This window comes from Centruroides vittatus, unplaced genomic scaffold (genome assembly GCF_030686945.1).
Source record: "Centruroides vittatus isolate TY-2023 unplaced genomic scaffold, ASM3068694v2 scaffold_932, whole genome shotgun sequence".
NCBI lineage: Eukaryota > Metazoa > Arthropoda > Arachnida > Scorpiones > Buthidae > Centruroides > Centruroides vittatus.
The window spans coordinates 116,244-138,961 of record NW_027122721.1 but is presented as its reverse complement, the minus strand read 5'-3'; the positions used below and the strand labels follow the sequence as shown (position 1 = coordinate 138,961).

The 22,718-nt window shown below is 28.9% G+C and overlaps 1 protein-coding gene across 2 annotated transcripts in view; it reads right to left on the bottom strand.

Moving 5' to 3' along the window:
- The window catches only part of bur (GMP synthase burgundy), a 57,032-nt gene that overhangs the window by 16,129 nt on the left and 18,185 nt on the right, over positions 1 to 22,718 (bottom strand). For both annotated transcript variants that reach the window (XM_067288844.1, XM_067288843.1), the window contains exons 2-7: positions 20,265 to 20,375; positions 9,799 to 9,890; positions 9,614 to 9,728; positions 2,858 to 2,955; positions 2,670 to 2,773; positions 11 to 204 (exon numbers count right to left, since the gene is read on the bottom strand). In XM_067288844.1, coding sequence (XP_067144945.1) covers positions 11 to 204; positions 2,670 to 2,773; positions 2,858 to 2,955; positions 9,614 to 9,728; positions 9,799 to 9,890; positions 20,265 to 20,354 — 693 coding nt within the window. In that variant the 5' untranslated portion in view covers positions 20,355 to 20,375. The remainder of the gene's footprint in view (positions 1 to 10; positions 205 to 2,669; positions 2,774 to 2,857; positions 2,956 to 9,613; positions 9,729 to 9,798; positions 9,891 to 20,264; positions 20,376 to 22,718) is intronic.

Sequence of the window (22,718 nt, the reverse complement as noted above, 5' to 3'; positions counted from 1 at the left end):
CAATACTCACCAAGACTTTGCAATTTCCTACTACTCTTCTGATATATTCAATACATTCAGCTTCTCTACTTTGCATTGTGTATGTTCCACTCAAGCCACAGACATCATACAGAAAATTCCTCATCATTGCTTTTCCATTTGGTGTGAGATCAACTTCTGGATGGAACTGGACTCCATATATTCGTAATTTTTCATTAGCAATTGCTAAAAAAAATTAATTTTTCATGAATAGAAAAATCCACATTTAATCCTTTGACACAGGCATCATCATACAATATTTTTTAAAAATCATTACAAACTATTTATATTCTCACAAATGAAATTAAAAACTGTAAAGTGAAATAATATGGAAACAAATAACTAATTATGTGAATATATTTAAAGTTAAAATTTGTGTGTGGTGTGATTAAAAAGAAACTAGCTGTTGCCATTGGCAACTGAGCAAAGTACAGTCTTTTTGCCACCAAGGATCACTGTTTTGGACATATAAGCATCCACCTGCCAAATGTTGAGTATTCAAAATGTTTGGTACACATGATTTTGTAACATTGTGTTAGTGCTGTGCTGTGATTTGAGAAAAAACTGGAAAAAGAGCAAACATTAAATTTTGCATTAAACTTGGGAAATCTGCCACAAAAACCCTTGAAATGCTTCAAGAGCCTAAAGCAACTAAGCCATGAGCAAAGCCACAATCTCCAAGCCTTGAAAAGGCAGGGCAATTCAGGAGTGAAATAAAGTGAAAGTTGATTGTTTTTCAACCATAACGAGTTTATGTAGTGGAAACTTGTTTTTCCTAGTCAGACAGTGAAATCAAATTTTTATCACAGCAACATTTTGAGACAATTGCATGAGGATGTTTGTCACAAAAGACTGGAACTGTGGTGCAACCAAACCTGGCTCTATCATGAGAATGCTTCTGCATCACAGTCTGCATCAATGCAAGCACCTTCTGACAAAAATAACACGACAATCTTTCACCATCCTCTTTACTTGCTAGATTTAAGGTATGACTTCTAAGAATGACCCAAAAATACATGCTTTATATATTCCCATTGGCTAATGAAATATTTTCCTCATTAGAAAAATTCTGCCCTCTATCTATAAAAATGGATGATGTGTTGCATTAAGTGATATTAATTAACTCACTGACTCCTCTTATAATTTCTAGTATCCAGACATCAAACACTATCTTCTACATCAATTGTATTTACCTCTAAATAGAAATGGATTATTTGGATTATATTAAAGACAAGATGATTCTGGAGTGTCATCGTAAAATCTGATATTAAAGGGAAATACTGTATTAGCCATGAAATTTCAGGAAATGTTATTTCAAGAGTAGGAAGATTCTATTTAAAAAGATACAGACCTAATATCTTTCCTTCCAAAAATATTAAGAAGTTACCCTGCACACAAAATATTGTAGGTTTTCTCACCATGGAGGTTTCAGGATCTATTAGGTACATAAGTATGCAGAAAGCAGTCTACACAACTCAAAACCAGATAATTAAAAAATAAATAATACAAATATGTAACCCAGAGTTATAGTTTGACTTATTTCCATAAAATCCTATTAGTATAAATATTTTCACTTTGACATCTAGAAGTGCTTTTATACAAACTGTAAAGTTGAAAAAGGCTGAGGTTCATTCTTATAAAAATAAAACTATTTTTAAAATTTCTTGAATTTGTTCTTCCAATCAGCAACAGGTTCAGAAAATGCACTAGTTTGTAGAGATACTTTCTGGCCATGTTTAATGAAAGACTTTTTTATGATGCAACCTCCTCAGGAGTATGATAAAGGTGTTGTGGGGGAGGGGGAAAAAAACTAATTCCATCATAAAACATCTATTTTCTTGATCCTAAAAATGACTATTTAAAGAAAGTCTATAACATTGAAGGTCATTATTTCAACTCTGTTCCAAGTAAGAAATGAAATACTTTTGATAAAGCATATTCATTTTTTTAAATGCTTGCAAGTAACAGGTAGTTACTATTTGTGCATTACTATCAAACATTCAATGAGAACTTTTCCTATGCTTTTGTTTTACTCTAACACTTTACAGCTGGTTATTGAAGATAAAAAGTGCAATTGTAATCATATAATGCTTGCCAAAACTGTTTTCTCCTCTTTGGAAAAATTGCAAAGTAGCTATCTTAAACTTTGTTCTGCCATCTTTTTTAATGTCAGCAGTGAACAAATTTGATTCACTTATCAATTCATAGGTTAGCAGAAAGAAAAATAATTTTGTAACACTTAGGTCTGGATCAATAGTCTTCAAATCTAATATCTATGGAACCCTCAAGTGTTATTTTTGTGAAAATATATTTTTTAAACTTTTACTGCTTAATGAACTTGCAGAAAAACTAATACTATTTATTTTTTGTATAATAAAAATTCTTAAATTATTATTTTCCAATATTTTTAGTAAAAATAAAAATTTCTTATAAATATATTTGTAAAACCCTTGGTTTCCGTGCAACAGTTTGAATACCACTGGTTCAGATGTTCTTTGCCTAAACTTACTTCAATGTGTGTTCTTGGAATAGTTTTAGCATTGATTTGACCAAGCTAATCTAACTTAAGTTCACAGCTCTAGACCAAGGAGACAAGATTTAGACTTCCTTTCTGAAATCCACCCATTGGGATTTTCTTAAAATAAACTAACCTGCAATAATATTTCCAGAAGTAGCAGTGACTTTAAAACCATCTGCAACTTTATCAATACTATCGCCATGTGTTAATAGCACAGTTTGTTCTTTATCGAGCCCCCTATAAAATAATTTTAAATAATATTTTGAATTTTTATATTTGTCATTCATGAAAAATTATTTCAAAACACTTTATAACACTTACTTGAATAGTGCAGATTTTTGTTCTATTTGAATTGTAAATTGTCCATCTTCTCTACAATCTTTTTTTTGTACTGAGCCTCCAAATTCTTTATTAATCATCTGTAAAATATATTTTTTTGTTATGTTACTGTATAAACCAGAATTTCACAGAATTGGCAGGTTTGTTTTGAACAGAGTTTTAATATAAATAAATATAATCTAATTTCTACTTCTATAACTGAACACTAGGATGAAATGGTTCTTCACTGATAATAGCATCAATTCCATGTGTTAATAAACAATATAACTCTTTTTAAGATACTGTAAAATACCATGACTTAATGTCACTAACTTGAAAAAAGCCATAAAAAGCCAATATTTCTTAAATTAAAATTTAACTACAAATAGAAATAGTCACTATCAGTAAGTAGTTAATATGTACAGTCAAACTTCTATATAACAAAAAGTCACTAAATCCTGAAAAAACTCACTACAGGGAAATTTCGTTACACAGAAATAACACTTTTTGTTAAATAAAGTATAAACATAATGCAATTTTTTCATTATTTTACTTAATTTAAATTTTAAGTGAGTTTACATTTGTGTTAAAATACTTACAAGTTACTTTAACTACATTTTTGTAAAAATTCTGTAATTTTTCTTGTACAGAACAATCAAAAAATGTTCTCTCTTCATAATATGCTTCATACTTATTAAGAGCATTAAAAATTGGCACATTTTTGTAATGTTACAGTCCACTTCGAATAATTTGAAATGCTTTTATTTTGTCTTTTGTTGGTTTTTTGTGGGTTCCTCACTATCTTCATCATCGTCTTGGATTGTTAAGTGTTTGGTTACTTTTTAAGATTTCCAAAATTTCATCAATACGATACTTGGTGGTAATGATGTCTTCATTAATGTTGAAATAATTGCTCAGTATAATATTGGTGGCAATTTTATTGAATTAGCATAATGCTTCCCATGATTTTTGTAAATCTGCAAGTCACTGGTTTCATTCCATTCATCATAGTTTTCATTAAATCCTGCTTTGGAAAAACAATTTTTATAGCAATTTCAGTCAGTTCATGACTCCACACTTTTGATAGCTCAAAAATGCACTATGTAGGACATGTGATGCACGTAACTGTCAGTTAAATTAATTTTGTCAGTTGTATTGTTTTCAACTCCATTAATCATCATCATTAAAACTCTTACAATAACGAAAATTTAGGGTTTTTGATTATGCCTTGATCTATAACGGATGAAGTTTAGATGTCAAATTTGAAGAAAGAAAGAACAACTCCATACTTTTTAAGCCTTTTTTGAGACTGCAGAATGATGTGCTAGACAGTTATCTACAACTGACAATTTTTCTACACTCTTTTCATTTGTTTGTCTAGTTTTGATAAACCATCTTCAAAAAATATGGCTAGTCATCCTCTCTTTCTTAATTAAAATGATAATCCATTTCAAGAGAATTCATCCCTTTGAAATAACATGGAGTTTTGTTTCTCCTGATTAGTAACAGGCTTATTTTTCAACTTTTCTCTTCCTGTCATATTTTCTCTAATTAATACAGAGATCCTTTCTTTGCTTTCCTTACACCAAAGCATAGATCATTTTTAAAAGTGAGCTTGCTATTGGGTGTACACTTAAAAAATAAGCCAGTTTCATCCGCAGATTTTGCTGCAAGTCTTACATCATTAGCTAATTTCAAAACTGATTGAAATTTTTTATTATGGTTGGTAAACTTCTCACAGGAATTGTAAACTTTGCTGCAATGTCTTTCTTTTTTAAGGCTTCATCAGCTTCTGGCAATGCATTAATTTTTTTCAGTAATGCTGAAACATTTTCACTTTGACATTTTTGTATTACAGTGTAGAACAGTCCACTCTCTCCAGTTCAAACATGACAAAAAACAAGACAATATGAGTCTTATTCTTCTGTCATTTGGTTGTAAATAGTATCTCACTCTGCTATTAGAAATTATAATCACATTATAGTAATACAGAGATCAAGTTATTTTGTAATCTGACTTTTTGAAGAATTTTAATACTCTAATTATCAAGATGTTAACCAACTTGTTCTCAAATACTCGGTACTAATTGATTAATACAAGGGGGCTTCAAAAAGTTCGTGGAAAAAGGATAGTATGAAAAAATGATTTCAGTTACAATGTTTATTTTTCAACATGTGCTCCATTAAGGCCGATACACTTCTGCAAACGTTGATACCAGTCTTCAAGTCCATCTGAATAGAATCGAGAGTCTTGTGATCTGAACCATGTCAGAGCAGCTCTTTTTACATCTTCAACTGATGGAAAATTGGTACCTTTCAATGATTTAGAAGTCGGATGGGGTTAAATCAGGGCTATAAGGGGGATGTCAGATGATTTCCCCTCAAAATTCATGTAGCACAGCTCGTGTTTGCTGAGCACTGCGAGCAGGTTCATTGTCATGGTGGAAGAGGACACGTTAATGCAGCTTTCTAGAGCATTTTTCCATGATTCTTTTGGACAGTTTTCTCAAAATGCCTTCGTAATAAGCAGATGTAATTATCTTGTTCTTGATGAAGTCAACTAGCAAAATCCCTTCTGCATCCCAGAAGACAGTAGCTATGACCTTTCCTCTTGAACACTTGAACACAGAGTTTACTTTGATTGGTCCACTTCCACCCTGTGGCAGCCCCTGCTTTAAAACAGGGGCTCATACTGGTAGAACCATATTTCATCCCCTGTCACAATTCTTTGCAGAAAAGCTTCAGAGTCCCCATCCCACCTGTTCAAAATTTCCATTAAAAGATCTGCCCTCGTTTGCTGCTGTTCTGGGTGCAACAGCCTAGGAACCCATCTAGCAGAAAGCTTGCTTAGTCCCAAACTCTCCACAAGAATTATGTACAGAACCCAAGGAGATGTTGAGTGTATCTGCTACCGATCCAGTGGTTATTCGTCTATCCTTTTCAATCAAGTCACGAACATCATCAATGTTTTCCTCACAAACTGAAGTTGGCCTGCCACTGCAAGGCTCATCTTCAACCTTGGTTTTTCCACTTCTGAAGCAACTTATCTGTTTGTAGGTTGTTGACTTCTTTGGAGCATTATCACCATAAACTTGTTCCAGAGCATCAATGATTTGCCTATTCTCCCAACCAAGTTTCACCATTAACGTTGTTTGTTCTGGTCTTGATTTTGGTGGATTCCATGTTGCTTGAATGGTGCCTGACTTTCAACTGGCGGCACTGCGTTTATACCTATATTTAAGGGTTTACATTTGAACATGTTATGACATGTTGGTACAAGAATGTTCAGCTGCACCAAAATAAAAATCCTTCCAAACAATTTTTAGTTACGGACTTTTTCCACCAACTTTTTGAAGCCCCTGCGTAAATACTACTCATAATAATAAAAATTATTAAAAAATGCATACATTTTAAAAGTAATAAAGATGATTACCAAAAATGCTTTAAATTATTTGAATGTAGGTTATGTAAGAATTTGGTTACTGAACAAATTTCAATATTACTTACTTCACCACCCATAAAAATTATAACTGTTATTTTATATACAGTTGAGTCCGCTTAAGTCGACACCCGGATAACTCGACACCATTGGTTAAGTAGTCAGTTTTCTGTGGTCCCTGCTGACTTACATAGGTATTAATGTTAAAAAACTCTGGTTTACTCGACACCGTTTAACTTGTCACCACTGGATAAGTCGACATACTTTTGCTGTCCCACACTCCGATAAGTCATCACCCCCTCCTGAAAAAATGAATTCACTCCGCACATGTGGTGTGAACTTATTTTTTTTTTCCAGGAGGGGACTCAATTTATTTATTAATATATAATTAATAATATTAATATATTATTAAATATATTAATTATATATATACATATTAATAAAAATGTTTTAACATTTTATGTATTTTTATGTATAAAATAATAACAGATAAACAAAAAGAAAATATACAATCTACATCAACGTCACACCAGAATCCAATTTTGCATTTTCTCACGCCAGAGGCATTAAGAATCCTTAGACGTTACTTGCCAACAATTGACAATTGCAAAGATGATGTTTTAAAGGTGTTCGTGATCGTTAAAGAAGAAAGTCAAGACGGTTAAGTGCTCAAAACAAACAACATTAAACGAATTTTTCAGTTTTTCATCTACAGAGTAATTGTAAATGGAAGACAGAATGTATTGTAAGCTTATACTATTGTATAACACACTACTGTATTTTATTAATTGTAGTTTTGTGGTTTTTTCCAACTTCGTTTTAATCATCACATCGGATAACTCGACACATTTCCACTTCCCTTTGGGGTGTCGACTTATGCGGAGTAGACTGTATTTTATGTTTCATTTCTGCTGATATTTAACTATATATCTGAAGAATTTAATTTGTACTCTATACTATAACAATTATTTGTACTCTATATTGTACTGTATTGTACTCTGAAATGTAAGATCATTAATAAATTCTTATTTTAAAATTGTTGCTCCTTTTAATTTACATTATATGGTGAAGAATCACATACCTGTTCATCATTATTTTTATTCATGGTGCAAATATACTCTAAAATATTTGAGTAGAATCTATTAACAATAACTATGACTCAAATAGCAAGTAATGCAGCCATTACCTTGGCTGTATTTACCCATCAATGTGCACAGTAAAATAATAGTAATTTCCATTTTCAAGGTCACTACTGTATTTTGCATTTAGACAACTTTAGTAAGGGCACAACTTCATGATACTTATCATTACAGCTAAAATTATAATTAGAGATAAATGCTTAAGTATATTTCTACTCTATACTTATTACAAATATATATTCCAAAGTAAACATTTTTCATTTTTATAATACAGAATAAATATTAGATATAATAAACAAATGACACTGCCAAATTTTAACTGGACTATAATAAGGCAAATAAAATATAAAGTTATTATGTAATTTGCACTAGAGATAGGCAGTTAAATTTAATTTAGCTCATGTATGTGGCCACCTATGGCAAATATAATTTCTGGTTATCCAAGTAGGATTATGAAGAAATTGACATACAGAACTACAATTAAAGTACTGTACTAAATCACACTAAACTGTATTAATTGTAGCATAAAAATAGCTTGATTAATTATGGTAGTCATTTGGTTTAATCTCACTAAAAGTTTAACACAGATTATAAATTAAACAAAAAAATAAATAAATTAGAAGAGATAAATTTAAATTCACACAATACTATAGTATTGTGTTCTTTACAATATTCAGTATTCTTTACAATATACAGTAATTCAAACTTTCATAGAGTTATGTATTAACATTGAATAACAGAATATTGAAATACAGAATACACATAGTTAATACAATCTGTTTGCAGTAAGGTTCATTCATGTATTTTGAATTCTCCTGATGGAGAATTCAAAAAAAGTCATTAAATAGAAATCACTAAATATGCAGAAGTGTCCAAGTGTTGGAAAAAGTGTTAATAATTAAACCATATTTTACATCAGACTCATTGATATTTTTCTTTGTTGAGTGTTGTAAGTGATTTGTCAGTAATGTAGACCGATCATGCATTTTGTAAAAATATAACAGCAATCAAATTTTGTATAAATTATTAAACAAATACATACTTGTCTATCTTCTTACTAAATTCTGGAAATAATCTTTATTTATACATAACAAATTAAATTTATTTTATTTGAATGTAATTTGTGGGAGAAAACTATGCAACTATTCAAAAACTATAGCAATAAAACTTCAATGCCACTGAAAGTGTTTTAAATAATACATTGATTGAGTTTAGAAATGTTGAATTTTCCTATTCTGTTAGCCACATAAACAGGGATAGAGATCATTTTAGGACACTCCTATCTTGGCCACTTAAGTGAGATGACCGTGGCTACAAAAATGGAGTTTGATTTATATTAAAACTTATGCAGTTTTTCAGGGAAATTTTAGGGTGACAAAGTGACATTTTACTCTAATTAGAAATAAATTAGGACAGTAGGAAAGAATAGATCAATCTGAACAGATTTCAAACCTATAACTACTGCTTACCATGCAGATGCATTCTAATTATGCTACCTGAAATTCTGACCAAACTTTGCTTCCAGATTATTTAATTTAATAGATATCATACAGGTCACTTGCTATGCTGACTGGGGACAATTTTATGTCTACAGTACTCTATGACACTAAGACACTCTCAGCTGAATTTAACTTTTACTCTGACAAGTGTATATGATTAATTTATAATTAATTAGCCATGTTTAATCATGCTTTGGTTTCATATGTAATTAAATATTTATATTCATAAAACTGAAATTCAGCTATAAAAATATCTTGGCTTAAAATCCAAAATGTCATATGTACATAGAAACATCCAATAATCACCTAAATGATCGGGCTACAATTGTACTAATTTTAAATAAATAATATAAAGTAATTTGCCACTAGAGGTAGACATTATGTGCCATCTCTTAACTAAATTAATAGTTTCTTCCAGATGGTTTTAAATTATTTAATTAATTATTAATTTAGTTAAGAGATGGTGCTTAATGTCTAATCTCTAGTGGCAAATTACTTTGTATCATTTATTTAAAATTAGTGCAATTGTAGCCCGATCATTTAGGCCATTATTGGATGTTTCTATATACTCATCAGGCTTTGAAATGTATGTTATAGTCATATGTATATTACTAAGAATCAATAAATTCTCTTAAACCATTAAGCAGGGGGAAAATATTTAAGATTTACAAAACGTATTGTACCTGCATGCCATAGCATATTCCCAACACTGGTAAACCACAATGAAAGATATCAGGATCATATTTCAAGGCATCATCGGCATAAACTGAATTTGGTCCACCAGAAATAATGATTGCCCTAATAAATAAATTAATATTCAAAAATTAAATTTAAACTTGAATTTAAAATATAAATTAATTAAACATACCTATATCCTTCTGATATAAGAAGTTGCGAAGGAGTATCCAAAGGCAATATTACTGATTCTGCACATAATTCACGCACCCTTCGATCAATCACCTAATAATACAAGATACAAGCATTACTTCAAATACTGTTCATAAATTTTGATACATCAAATAGTAAAAAAAAAATCCTTTCTATATGTTACGATTACAGTAGAGCATCGATTATCTGACTTAATTGGGGACTGGGGTTGGTCAGATAACCGAAAAGTATGAAAAAATACATTATTAGTATAGTGTATTAGGCCTGGTTTAAATACTAGCCTCCCTTTCATGGTTGAGCCAGTGCTGCCAGCTAAAACATGCAAAAATTTAACAAAAATAATATTAAAGTAGCGAAGACATAACCAAATATTGTAGCGTCACATCACTATGGGACATTTGAATTTGCCGACTAGAACACGGTCGGTTAACCGATAAGTCGGTTAATCGGGGGTCGGATAATCGATGCTCTACTGTATTATTTATTTAAAAATTAGTCATTATTTTTCAATCTTTTATGATGACTGAATTCATTATCAAATCAGTAGATTTTCATTAAAATTTAATAATGAATTAATTTAAATGTTTTGTTATTTCTGCCTTTATCAGGGCCATTATAATTCCTGAAATCATCTTTAAACTGAATTACAGAAGTTCATTAATTCATCATCTATGAGATTAATGGTGCCAGATTATCGAAAAAGCTGGTTTATCAGAGTTTTTTATTTTCACGAAATTGGTTGTTATTAATAAATGGTACGATCCAAAACTTCGGAGAATGCAGTAATCTATGACAACAAAAGCATGTATTTGAAGTTACAGTGTATGAAATGGATTCTACCAAACCACCTCTACGTGTTCAGGTTAATTTCACCCATGTCGTGTGATTAAACCGCGAGCGCTGCTGTTTTTTCTGGAGATAGTTACCTTTGTTCTGCGACGTAATCAAAGTGGAGTTTCAAGAACAACCTCCAACATTAAATTTTGTCAGCGTTTAGGTAAAACACCTACGGAGATCTTAAAATTGCTAAGAAAAGTGTATGGTGATTCTACGGTGAAAGGTCACGGTGAAGTCGAAATGTTGGAGGTTGTTCTCGAAACTCCACTTTGATTACGTCGCAGAACAAAGGTAACTATCTCCGGAAAAAAACAGCAGCGCTCGCGGTTTAATCACATGACATGGGTGAAATTAACCTGAACACGTAGAGGTGGTTTGGTAGAATCCATTTCATACGCTGTAACTTCAAATACATGCTTTTGTTGTCATAAATTACTGCATTCCTCAAACTTTTGGATCGTACCACGTATATGTGATTTGAACATTGCAGACTACTATACATTTTGTATCAGCACACATTGCTAAATGGTTCCAATTTGTTTATACATGCTCTTTTATCAGTTTGAAGATGATGCAGTATATCAGTATACTGCATCAAGATTGATTGAAAATCCTACAAACATTACTACATAAAACCAACATTTACAATGATTTGTGTGCATACGGTGTTTATTTTCCAGACCTACTGTATATATATGATTCATAAAAGTTCTACACATTCTTTGAGTATGAGAAGCCTATTTTTAGGTAAAATAACCCAAGGCAGCTCTAATAAAGCAATATTCATTAAGCACAATACAATGCAGACTACATATAGTTTACTAAATTACACTGCATAGGAGTTTGAGATCTTTCTACTTATTCTTGAAATGTGTCAATGGAACTGTTTCATCTTTTATTGGGTTGTCAATATCATTTTCTGCATCCACGAAGTAATGTCTTAACAAAGTTCATTTTTGGATCCTTTCAAACATGTCTATAATTGTAATTGCTTATAGCTCAGCACTTTCTTTGTATAGAAGTTATTTAGCACAATGTGGAGATTCACTACTCAAATATGAGGGTTTTTTTTCAACCTCCGAGGATCCATAAAACACAGACAAGTGTAAATAACAAAATGAATTTATTACCATAAGTGGTTACTTTTTGACATAATCACTGTGAAGATTGAGGCATTTGTCTATCTGTGGATAAGCTTTGAAATTCCCTCTTCATAGAATGTTGCTGCCGCCAGTGACTTGAGATGGACATTAATGTTGTTTTGAAAATTGTCATTAGTCTCAAACCTCTGTCTTCCTAGCCACGTTTTCAGTTCAGTAAAGAGGTGGAAATCACTTTGTGCTAAATCAAGGCTGGGTATTTTGGCCCATCAATTTCTTATATAGGAATGACTCTTCACTTCCAACAAATGCTTTTTGTCATGTTTAACTATGTCATTAGCTACATAGGTTATGTCAACCTTAGCTTATTGATTAAGTTTCCTTTTGCTCTGGTGCACTCATTAAATAATGAAAGGATAGTCTGAGAAAACTTCACTCTCCATCTTCAAGATAAAGGGTCTCAAGTATATATCAACGACCAGATAACAAAATATTATTCTTTGTAAACTCTCTCTCACAATGATTATTGTATAGAGTTAGAGGATAGAGTAAGAAAACCTTGAACAGGATAGTGTATACTCATTGAATTATATTCTTATCTTACTGATTGCATCAGTTCATTTATTATCATTTCAATTACTATTTTGTTTGTAAGTTATTATCATATAGATATTTAAATAAATATGTTTAATCAATCAAAGAAGACACAGTCTGTCCAAAAATATTTTTGAATCCACTATTTATTTCATGTTACATGTTCCAGAACACCCTTCGATGACTGGACCTTTCCTTTGAGGCTGCTAGGCCACCAGGTAAAAATTGTGACTGTGTCTTCTTTGATTGATTAAGTAAAAACTGCCTAAGGACGAAATTCAACAATTAAATATGTTTAGTTACATATTAGTTTGTTTATGTCTAACTCCATGGCAATGGAGTTAGATCTTTCTAAAATAACACTTGGATTTACAACCATTTATCACAAGTTAGAACATGATTCAAACATTTTCTAACTGGTGTCAAGACCTTGACGTAAGAAAGATCGACGATCTTTCTAATCTTAAATTCAAACCATCTTGCAAAAGATGTAAATTGACTCACTCGCAGTTCTCACAATTGTTTATTTTAAAAATTAGCATGATAAAATACACTCAAACCTGTTTTTGTGCAGTGGATAGGGACCGCATAAAAGAAAACTGCACGAAACTTCACGAGTAGCTATAAAAAATAGTTTTTGCAACACAATTAAAAAGTATATTTTTCTTTATGAGGTGAATAGGGACAGCATAAAAAAAGTCTCACGTAGAAAATTACTCAAAACCTTACGAAATAACTAGGAATTGCTTTTTTAACTCCTTGGGCCTTTTTCTGCAATCCCTAATGGGGGAAAAAAATCTTCTAAGAATTTTATTTTTTATATTAATTAATTATTTCCACTTAAATACGAATCTAACATTAAGAAGTTAAAAATAATCATTAAAAATGATTTTATTTGATAAATATAGCTGCAGGAAGTGTTATTCTTTCATTTAACAAGGCATGAAATTTCACACCTGCAGTCTAAAGCTGACGGGGAGCTAACTTACTGCATCTGTTCAAATATAACACAATATTTCTGATTTTTATGCTATTAAAATACAAGGGGACCAAAAAAACATATGAGAAAAAAGTTTACTGAATAAAAAATGAAAAAAACCTGCTGATGTCATAGAAAACATCCAATAGTTTTTAAAAAATTTTACAGAAGTCAATTATGTTCCAATTTGATTGAAATTTCCATATACTGCACAAAACAGGTTTGAGTGTATATGCAACAACACAAACTAATAAAGCATCTTTATGTAAAGGTTGTTTACAAGTAAGCAAAAAAAGTATAGTAAATAAGTTTTGGGATTTAAAAATAAAAAGTCAAAAAAGCAATTCAAAGATTTTTAAATCAAACTTAAAACAATTTAAAAAAAAAACATTAATTGTATTATTTAAACACAGTTTTTTCCCCCACAACATTTCAATACCTTTCATTTTAACTCAACGATGAATTTTATATGAAAGATTTACATTGGATAGGATATTAATTTAACAATAATCCACAAATCTGAATTCACATATTAAGTCTTTTTTTACAGCTATATATTAAAAGAAAAGAAAACAAGACACTCATCAACTATCAACCAACCTGCTATGAGAAAGGTATAAGGCTGCTTCCAAGATTTTCATTTATATTTATCAAAAAATCTAATGTTTGTACTCCTTATACTAGTAGAATAGAAGAATTATTATTGCCTATTCTAATATAGCAAAGGTTAACAAAATACAGACATACTGCTTTCTTGTTATAATTCATTTACACAGTATCTACAGTGGAACCTCGTTTAACGAGCATAATTTGTTCCAGAGTCTTACTCGTAATGCGAATCACTCGTTAAGTGAAACAATTTTTCCCATAGAAATTAATGTAAAATACGATAATGCATTCCAAGCCGAAAAAAAATACTCAAATGTTTTATGTATAACATTTATTCAAAAAAAATTGTACAATATACACTGTTAAAGAGCGTGAATCATCATCATCTTTTCTTCCAGCATGGCATGAGAATTTGATTTGCAGAAACAAAAAAAAAAAAAAACAAAAAAAATCACAGCTAATATGTTTGATAAACACTCCAAACGATATGCCAAATTCTTGCGTTATGTACAGGCTATAATTAAATATTACAAATTAATTAATTTGACTAGAGGTAGGCAGTTATGTTTCCATCTCGTATTAAATTTAATAATTATAAATAGTTAATTTTTAATTCAGACATTTCTAAAATTTCATTTGGAATTGGTCATTAAATTTAATGACCCAAGAATTTGGCATATTGTTTGATGTGTTTATTATATAACGGGCTATGGTTGTTGATGTTTATAAGTAATGTGTGTGAACACAAGTTTGGAAAAATATGTGATTGTAAGTGACACTAAGATGCTAGCGGAACGAGTGCTAAACACAGACTGTTGAAGCATGCCACATGCGCACAATTCGGGACTTCCCCTCTCCTCATCACTCGTTATGCGAGGCAATTTTTACAGTTTGTTTTGCTTGTAATGCGAAATACTCGTTGTGCGAGGTGCTTGTTAAGCGAGGTTCCACTGTACAATAAATCATATCATCATCGCTCTTTAGTTCTATACCAGCTGATGATAACTCTATTATCTCTGTTAAATCATATTATCTTAAAAAAATATCAAATAGGTTTGAAAGCTACACATGCTTTCACAGATGGTGATATATATATATATTGAATACAGTCAAACCTGTTTTTATGCGGGGGATAGGGACCACATTAAAAAAAAAAACGCATAAAAAAAAATCTCACGAAACTTCACGAATGGCTGTAAATAATAGTTTTCGCAATAACAATGTAAAGTTAAAGTGTAGATGTGCCTTCAGTGATGGATTGGTCTGCAGGTAGTGACAACAAAAATTTGTTTGCTAAAACCTTTATGATCCATTCAAAAGAAATTTACAGACCTTTCCAAATTTTTCTATAAAATATGAAGAAAATGATTTGTAGAAAAGCATATAAACAAAAAAAACTTTCCATAAAGATTTAAAACTTGAGAGAGAGGAGAACAAAATTCAAGGATACCACAAATCAAAATACAATTTAATGCGGTTTTTCATGCCGTACGAAATAGAATTTATTGACAACAGATGTCAGCACTTGACTGCATCGTCTGGTCTATCGTCTGTTTTACATATTTTTGTCCAGGTGGTGTTTTGTTGACTTAAAAAGTAAATTATTTCATTTTTCGCATATTCATGCAATAATATTACTATAATAAGTGCATTTATGCTATAATAAGTTTATTTAGCTATAATAAGTCAACGTAAGACATGACGAATCGCACGAGACTAGTCGCCAACTATACCGCACAAATTAAAAATTCGCATTAAAAAAATCGCACATAAAAAGAGCGCATAAAAACAGGTTTGACTGTACTTGCTTTCATAGTGGTGTCAGTGAATTTCATCATTTTTTCTTTTAATCCTCTCTTAATGAAATCAACTTTGTCTTATTTATGTAGGTTTGCATATCTTTTCTTCCATCATATTGTAAAGTATAATGTAAGCAAATTCACAAAGGTTAGAAATTCTCTCCCAAAACAATTAAGTGATATATTTCAAAGCAACATTGAAAGTAGATGGGAAATAATAAGAAGTTTTAAATACCTTCAAAATATTCATGCATTATTAGGTTGTATGTTGAAGTGATAAAGTAAATTACCAGTATATGGGTAAGAGACAGTAACTGATAAAATGGTAACAACACTGCTTAACAAATTTTAGCCAGCTGCACATCATTATTTAAATCACATGTTTTTAATAATTAAATTGTTTTATTAATATACTACTTTCAAAATGGAAATAACTGAATGTAAAGTTAAAGTGTAGATGTGCCTTCAGTGATGGATTGGTCTGCAGGTAGTGACAACAAAAATTTGTTTGCTAAAACCTTTATGATCCATTCAAAAGAAATTTACAGACCTTTCCAAATTTTTCTATAAAATATGAAGAAAATGATTTGTAGAAAAGCATATAAACAAAAAAAACTTTCCATAAAGATTTAAAACTTGAGAGAGAGGAGAACAAAATCCAAGGATACCACAAATCAAAATACAAATGTGTCATTCAAATACCTCATGGATATAACTCTGCCGCAAACAAAATATCTTTTATTTGTAAGAATCAGTTAATTTTACACTCTCAAAATTTTTATATCACTAGATACAGCAAATATAATTATAAATTTGCTGTAGAAAAACTAACTTGGCATCATCATCTTTAATGATCCTAATATCTGTCTTATAATTTTTAAATATAATAAAATACAAATCAAATGTTTTGTTTTTTACTTTATATTAAATTCTTATTATTATAACATATAATTTAATCCACTGAAACATAATTTCTTATTGTAATAATTTTAAACTTTCTCTTATTTGAAGACTGTATAACATTTCATACAACTTTCATAAATGTAAAAAGTAAAAGTAACAAAAGGATTTTTTTTGCTATAAAATTATCTGAGAAGTTACTTCAGTATCAATCAAAATTTCTTAATATATTACTTCTTGAATCAATATATAATTCTAAATCAATAAAAACATATGAAGAGAAATTAATCACTATTTTAATTTTTAAATCATTCTGTAACATATCAAGGCTAAGATCAAACTTTACATTGGTGTCAATATAGAGTAGCATTTCTCAAAGTGGGCAATAACGCTCCTTGTGGGAGGTGAGCAAATCTGGGGGGCGCTGGAGGCAAGGCATGGTACTGAACGGTGACCAAAGGCAAAAGTTGGGGTCACTGACAGCCGTTCCCTTTCCTCTGTTAAACGGATAAGAGGAAACATTGCGTTTAATGGTTTCCAGATGTTGAGAACAATGTACGGTAAGGGCACAAAATATGAGATTCATAGAAAAGTTTTCCTACGAATATTTCCAATCCTTTCTCACACAAGAAAAAATGGGTTAGGGGGCATTGGGTATAACTTTATAGAACAAAGGGGGCAGTGGATCGAAAAAGTTTGGGAATCACTGATATAGACTTTTCTTCAATACTTATAAGATGTGTAGTTAAAAAATTTTTTACTAATAAACTGTATTACTTAATATTAAATAACTGAAAATGAAAATCAATTTCAAAACATTTAATAAATATGAGCTTATTACCATTTTATAATTTGTACACTTTTCATACTTATACTTTGTTTATTATTTTAGTGCTAAGTTTTCCATATTAGTCATTCAGGTTCACTTCATAGTTATCAGCTGATCAAACAACAAACTTCATAAGAATGACTAAAAATATCACTTCCTATAAAGTGTGATATTTTTATTTAAAAAAATCTAAATATTCTGTCTCATTTAAGATTAATTTGCAAAAAAATTTTAATTCAGAAGATTACTAAACACATTTAGATATAAACTATATTAATATTTTGTAAAAATGTACAATTTTATTAAATTAATATATGAATAGAAAAAAATCAAACTAAAAAAATAATCAATATTTTAATAATTGTTTAAAGTAATGTATTATATGTTTAGGATTACCTCTATTAAAATACTTAGCTAATTTTTAATTTAACAAAATTAACTTTTTTGTAGTTAGAAGAAAAAAAAAACTGAATAATCAGACTTGTATAAATAAACAACAACTAACCCGTTATATATTACCAAATTAACTTAAATTATTAATATTACTATAGCCATTTGCTAGCCCGATAATTCGGCAGTTGTTGGTCTTTAATCAGACTTGTAATTTTTGCTAACGATTACAAAGGTAATGCTGTAGCAAGCAATACAACATCTCTTTTAAAAACCTAAATAATAATAATTATTTTATCAGTGTTCTTTTTACTTTAATTCAAACTTAATATTTTTAGTTATATGATTTAATTTTCAATATCTTAATTTTAAAGATCTAAATCTCAAACATTTTCTTATAAAATTTATTTTCACATTACTTAAGGATAAATTAGTAACATTGTCACTAGCTTACAATTTTAAAAATGTTTCTTAAACTGAATAAACTGAAGACAGACTTGTTTTGTAGTAATCAAGATTAATAATGGCTACACCAATATTTCAATATATTTATTAATTATAAATACTTAAATTATATCAGTAATGTATTTTATTTCAAAATGCCTAACAAAGCATTTGCTTCTTACATTTCTTGATGAGCAAATTACTTTTATTTCTATTTTTATGTATTTTAATATTCCTATTATCCATAATTAAAAAAATATGAAATCCATATACAATAAAAATAATAATAATATTACAATTAAGATAAAAACAAATCTGCATTATTATTAGTTCTTGTGATTTGAAATTAGTTATTTTCCAATAAGACATGATTTATGTTAGTTTTGATATACTGTACATATTTAAATTATTTATTCATTTACTATATTTTTTACATAATTTTTTCTAAATATCATGAATTATGTTCAACTAATTATTTAATTAAGTCAATAACAAAATCCAGAATATATAAACTTCATAATCACTTAAAATGTAAAGAATAAAATGAAAGAAATGACCTTGAATGAGATATGACCTTCATATATTCTAATTACTTCTTACTTTTTAAACAAAAATATCATATGTAAGCAGCAAATTGCTAAATAAAAAATTATCTGAGAGGAAATATATTACAGAAAAAATATTTATGCTATAAATTGCATACTCCAAAATATATATAGAAAAGAAATTAAATAATTATTCAAATAAAAATATTTAACAGAACTATTTAAAAATCGGTACTGAAAATAAAATAAAAATATGTATTTCCTAATTTTGGACAAACTACTTATAAGTACTAACATTATGTAATCAGGAAGTTTTTTTTGATTACATCATCATCTTAAAAGAAATTTTACATATTATTAATATGACATCTCATTTATCTACATATACATTTATCTAAAATATTTATTTCCTTCCAGAAAGAGTACTTTAGAATATAACAGTAACAAATTTCATACTGGATGAGAGAGATGGTTTAAGTACGATCCAAAACAAATTCTACATAAGACATTTTTAACTAAAACTATATTTAAATAATAATAGATGAATGGATTAATGCTGGAAAGTTTGATACAAGACATTCAATAGGCTACACAACAATAAAATAACTTAATTCTGTTGTAAAGTTTCAGTCAAAACAATGGATTAAAAGACTTTTTGAAAACAATCACAGATATCAATCATTAATGGCAGAAGTTGGCAAGATGACAAGAGGAAGAAAAAAAACTATCAAAATGACAAAATTAAAATTTTATTAAATTTTTCATCTTAACAGCATTAAAAATATTCTCAAGATATTAAAATTAAAATCATTAATTAAAACAGAATATTTTGGTAAATGGATCGTCTTAAAATTTAAATGTAAGGATAAGCAATAAATAGTATCTTTATATTAATATTCCTGGCAGGAGATGGAAAAATGAGATGTCCTTGTATTTTTTTTAAATAAAAATTTGTAGACATAAGATAATGGCCATTGATTTTAAAATGAAAGTTTTCCTATTTCTTTAAATCGTTTACCAGACAAATTTTATAACATATGATAGGTTATTAGTTAAAATTTAAAAAGTTTTAAATTAGTTCAAGGCCATTTTATAATTTATATTAAATCTAAGAACAAGAAGTGAATAGTTTATTATCAAAACATTTCAGCTTTATTATTACTAAATTAAAATTCTGTTCATTTAAAAATGCTTTTAACAAAGATATTAAAAGGCAATTAAAATTTGTTTAGAAAAGAAAGAAAAAATAAAATAAAAAATAAAAACAGTTGTTTGCCAATGCTAACATTTATATTATATTTAAAATATTAAGTTATGTATTTTGTAAATGTTTAAATTATTACTTTGCAATAGCAACTTTTACATCACCAGAAAATTATTACAGTAATTTTTAAATTAACCAAATTTTCAAGATACATACCTTTCCGTATTGGGCTCCTGCATCCAGAACTGCTACTTTTTCTGAATGCAGAATGCCATTTAAATGATTCTCCGGACCACTGTCGTGCATGGCACGGCCCCCACAGCAACACTGTAAAAATAATTATTGAAATTAAAAATCAACATATAATTATATTAAATAATTTTAAAAACTTTTACTATCACCAGAAAATTATTACAGTAATCTAATGTTATTTAAATAGAGTAAAAGTAAAGTTATTGAAAACTTTTAGCATTTTATATATATATAGCAACAGTTTGAATTTAGTTATGCAATTAAATATTTTAAATTTTTGTTAAAAAGCAAGTTATATTTATCAAACAAGTTTCTTCAAACAACATCTACAGATTGCTATATTGCAATATATTTATTCTAATTAACACCATGCTGTCTATAAATTTTTCATCTTGCAACTGTGCTATTTACACTGGATTTATTTAAATAAAAATTTCGGTAGTAGCAACAATGCTGAATAGAATGTGCAGTTTTCAGTTTAAAATAAGTCCTATCTTCCTTCAACAGATAACTCACTACTAGAAAATGCTGTCTAACTTTTTGTCTTGCAGCTATATTGTTTATTAGAATAAATACATTATTTTTTGATTATGATTATGCATTGTTTATAAATTATGAGCTCATTTAAAATATTTTATGATAGAAAGAATATTCCAATAATAGAAATAGAGAGTTTAAATATACTTCTTACTTACTAACTAAAATTATTTATAACTGATGAACAACAGTTAATCCAAAGTTACTAGTTAACATTCATTTTACTTTAACTGTAGTGTATCATTCAGAGCTGGAACTTAATAATTAATTTTATACCTTCCTTAAGTCTTAAGGTATAAAATTAATTATTAAGTTCCAGCTCTGAATGATACACTACAGTTAAAGTAAAATGAATGTTAACTAGTAACTTTGGATTAACTGTTGTTCATTAGTTTATGAATATGGACTTAATTAATTTAAATAAAAATTAATAACTTAATAATCTTACTGTTACTTATCAATTATATTTGATCCTAATTATTTGTTCATAGTAGAAACAGCAAGTGATAAAATATGAAATTACATCAGACAGTAATTTTAAGCTTATTAAATCTTGAAGAATTCCATATTACTTTTAAAGAAATCCATCATTAAGAAATATTTCTGTTAAAAAACCTCTCATAAATCAAAATATTGTATATCAAGATAAATTTCTCATTATTTCTTAAAGTCAAAACTTATACTTCTTTCAGCAAAACTCAATTAGGCTATTAATGTTTTCCAAATAACATTGAAGTGCTACAAAAAAAATTTGGGTTTTGCTTATATTGTATGTATTTTACACTCAAATTTCTTCCAACGAATGTAAAATATTAATAGTAATCTCTTTTTGTATTAAGAGTCCTGTACATCCATAACATTTATTTCTAGATATTTTATAAAATTTAACGTAAAACATATTATGAAAAAAAAAAAGATTGAACTTCTAACTCAATAACAATGAAGTTAATTCATTTATATTTGGCAACCTTTAGTACATTTTTTATATAAGTAGTTCAAGTTTAATTTAAATATAGCAAGAACTTCCAAATATAACTGAACCTTACATAATTTTGTGCGTTTTTTTTAATTGAAAAATCAGCAAATAGTGCAAAATTTCTACTAAAAATCAATTGAAAATGTCAATGAACTTATTATCATTGATAAAAATCAACAAATTTCAATTCATGTTTTCATATAACTTGTGAATCTAAGTGTTTAAATGTAGTTTAAATTAATTATATTAGATGAAACTAGAGAAATTAAACAAGAAGCATTTTTTTACTTCAATAAAATAAACAACACAAGAATGAAAATAATAGTCTTAAGCAGGGGTGGTCACCAAACTATGGCCTGTGAGGTCAGTTCATTTGGACCACTGCTGCACTGTGCCACAAATAAGCTGAAATATAATTATTTATATGGAAATACCATTGATTGTAGATAAATTTACTATGTAGAAAAAATTAAAATAAGTGTAATTAAAAATTCCAGAAGTGGTCCAATCTGATTTTTGCATCTGACAGGAAATACATACAATTTTTAGGAAAATTGGTAAAATAAAAATTTGGCAACTTTTTATGACTTTGGATATCAGAGTGCTTTTTGTGTAAGTACCTGCAATGAAGTTTCTAAGAAAAGTGATTATGAGCTTGCTGCAGTGATCATGTTTGTGTTTATGTACTGTATTGAACAAAATGGTTATGTAGCCTACATTCGTCATTCTCTCAGTGATTGGCCCGCTGTGAGAAAAGTTTGGTAATCCCTGGTCTTAAGTAAAAAAAAATAATCGAGATTAAGCTTAGAAAAAGTGTTCTTTAAAACCGAAGTTAAGAGAACTAACAACTAGAATTTTAAAATTTTCACAAGAAATGGAATAAATTAAAATGATAAAAAGTGGAC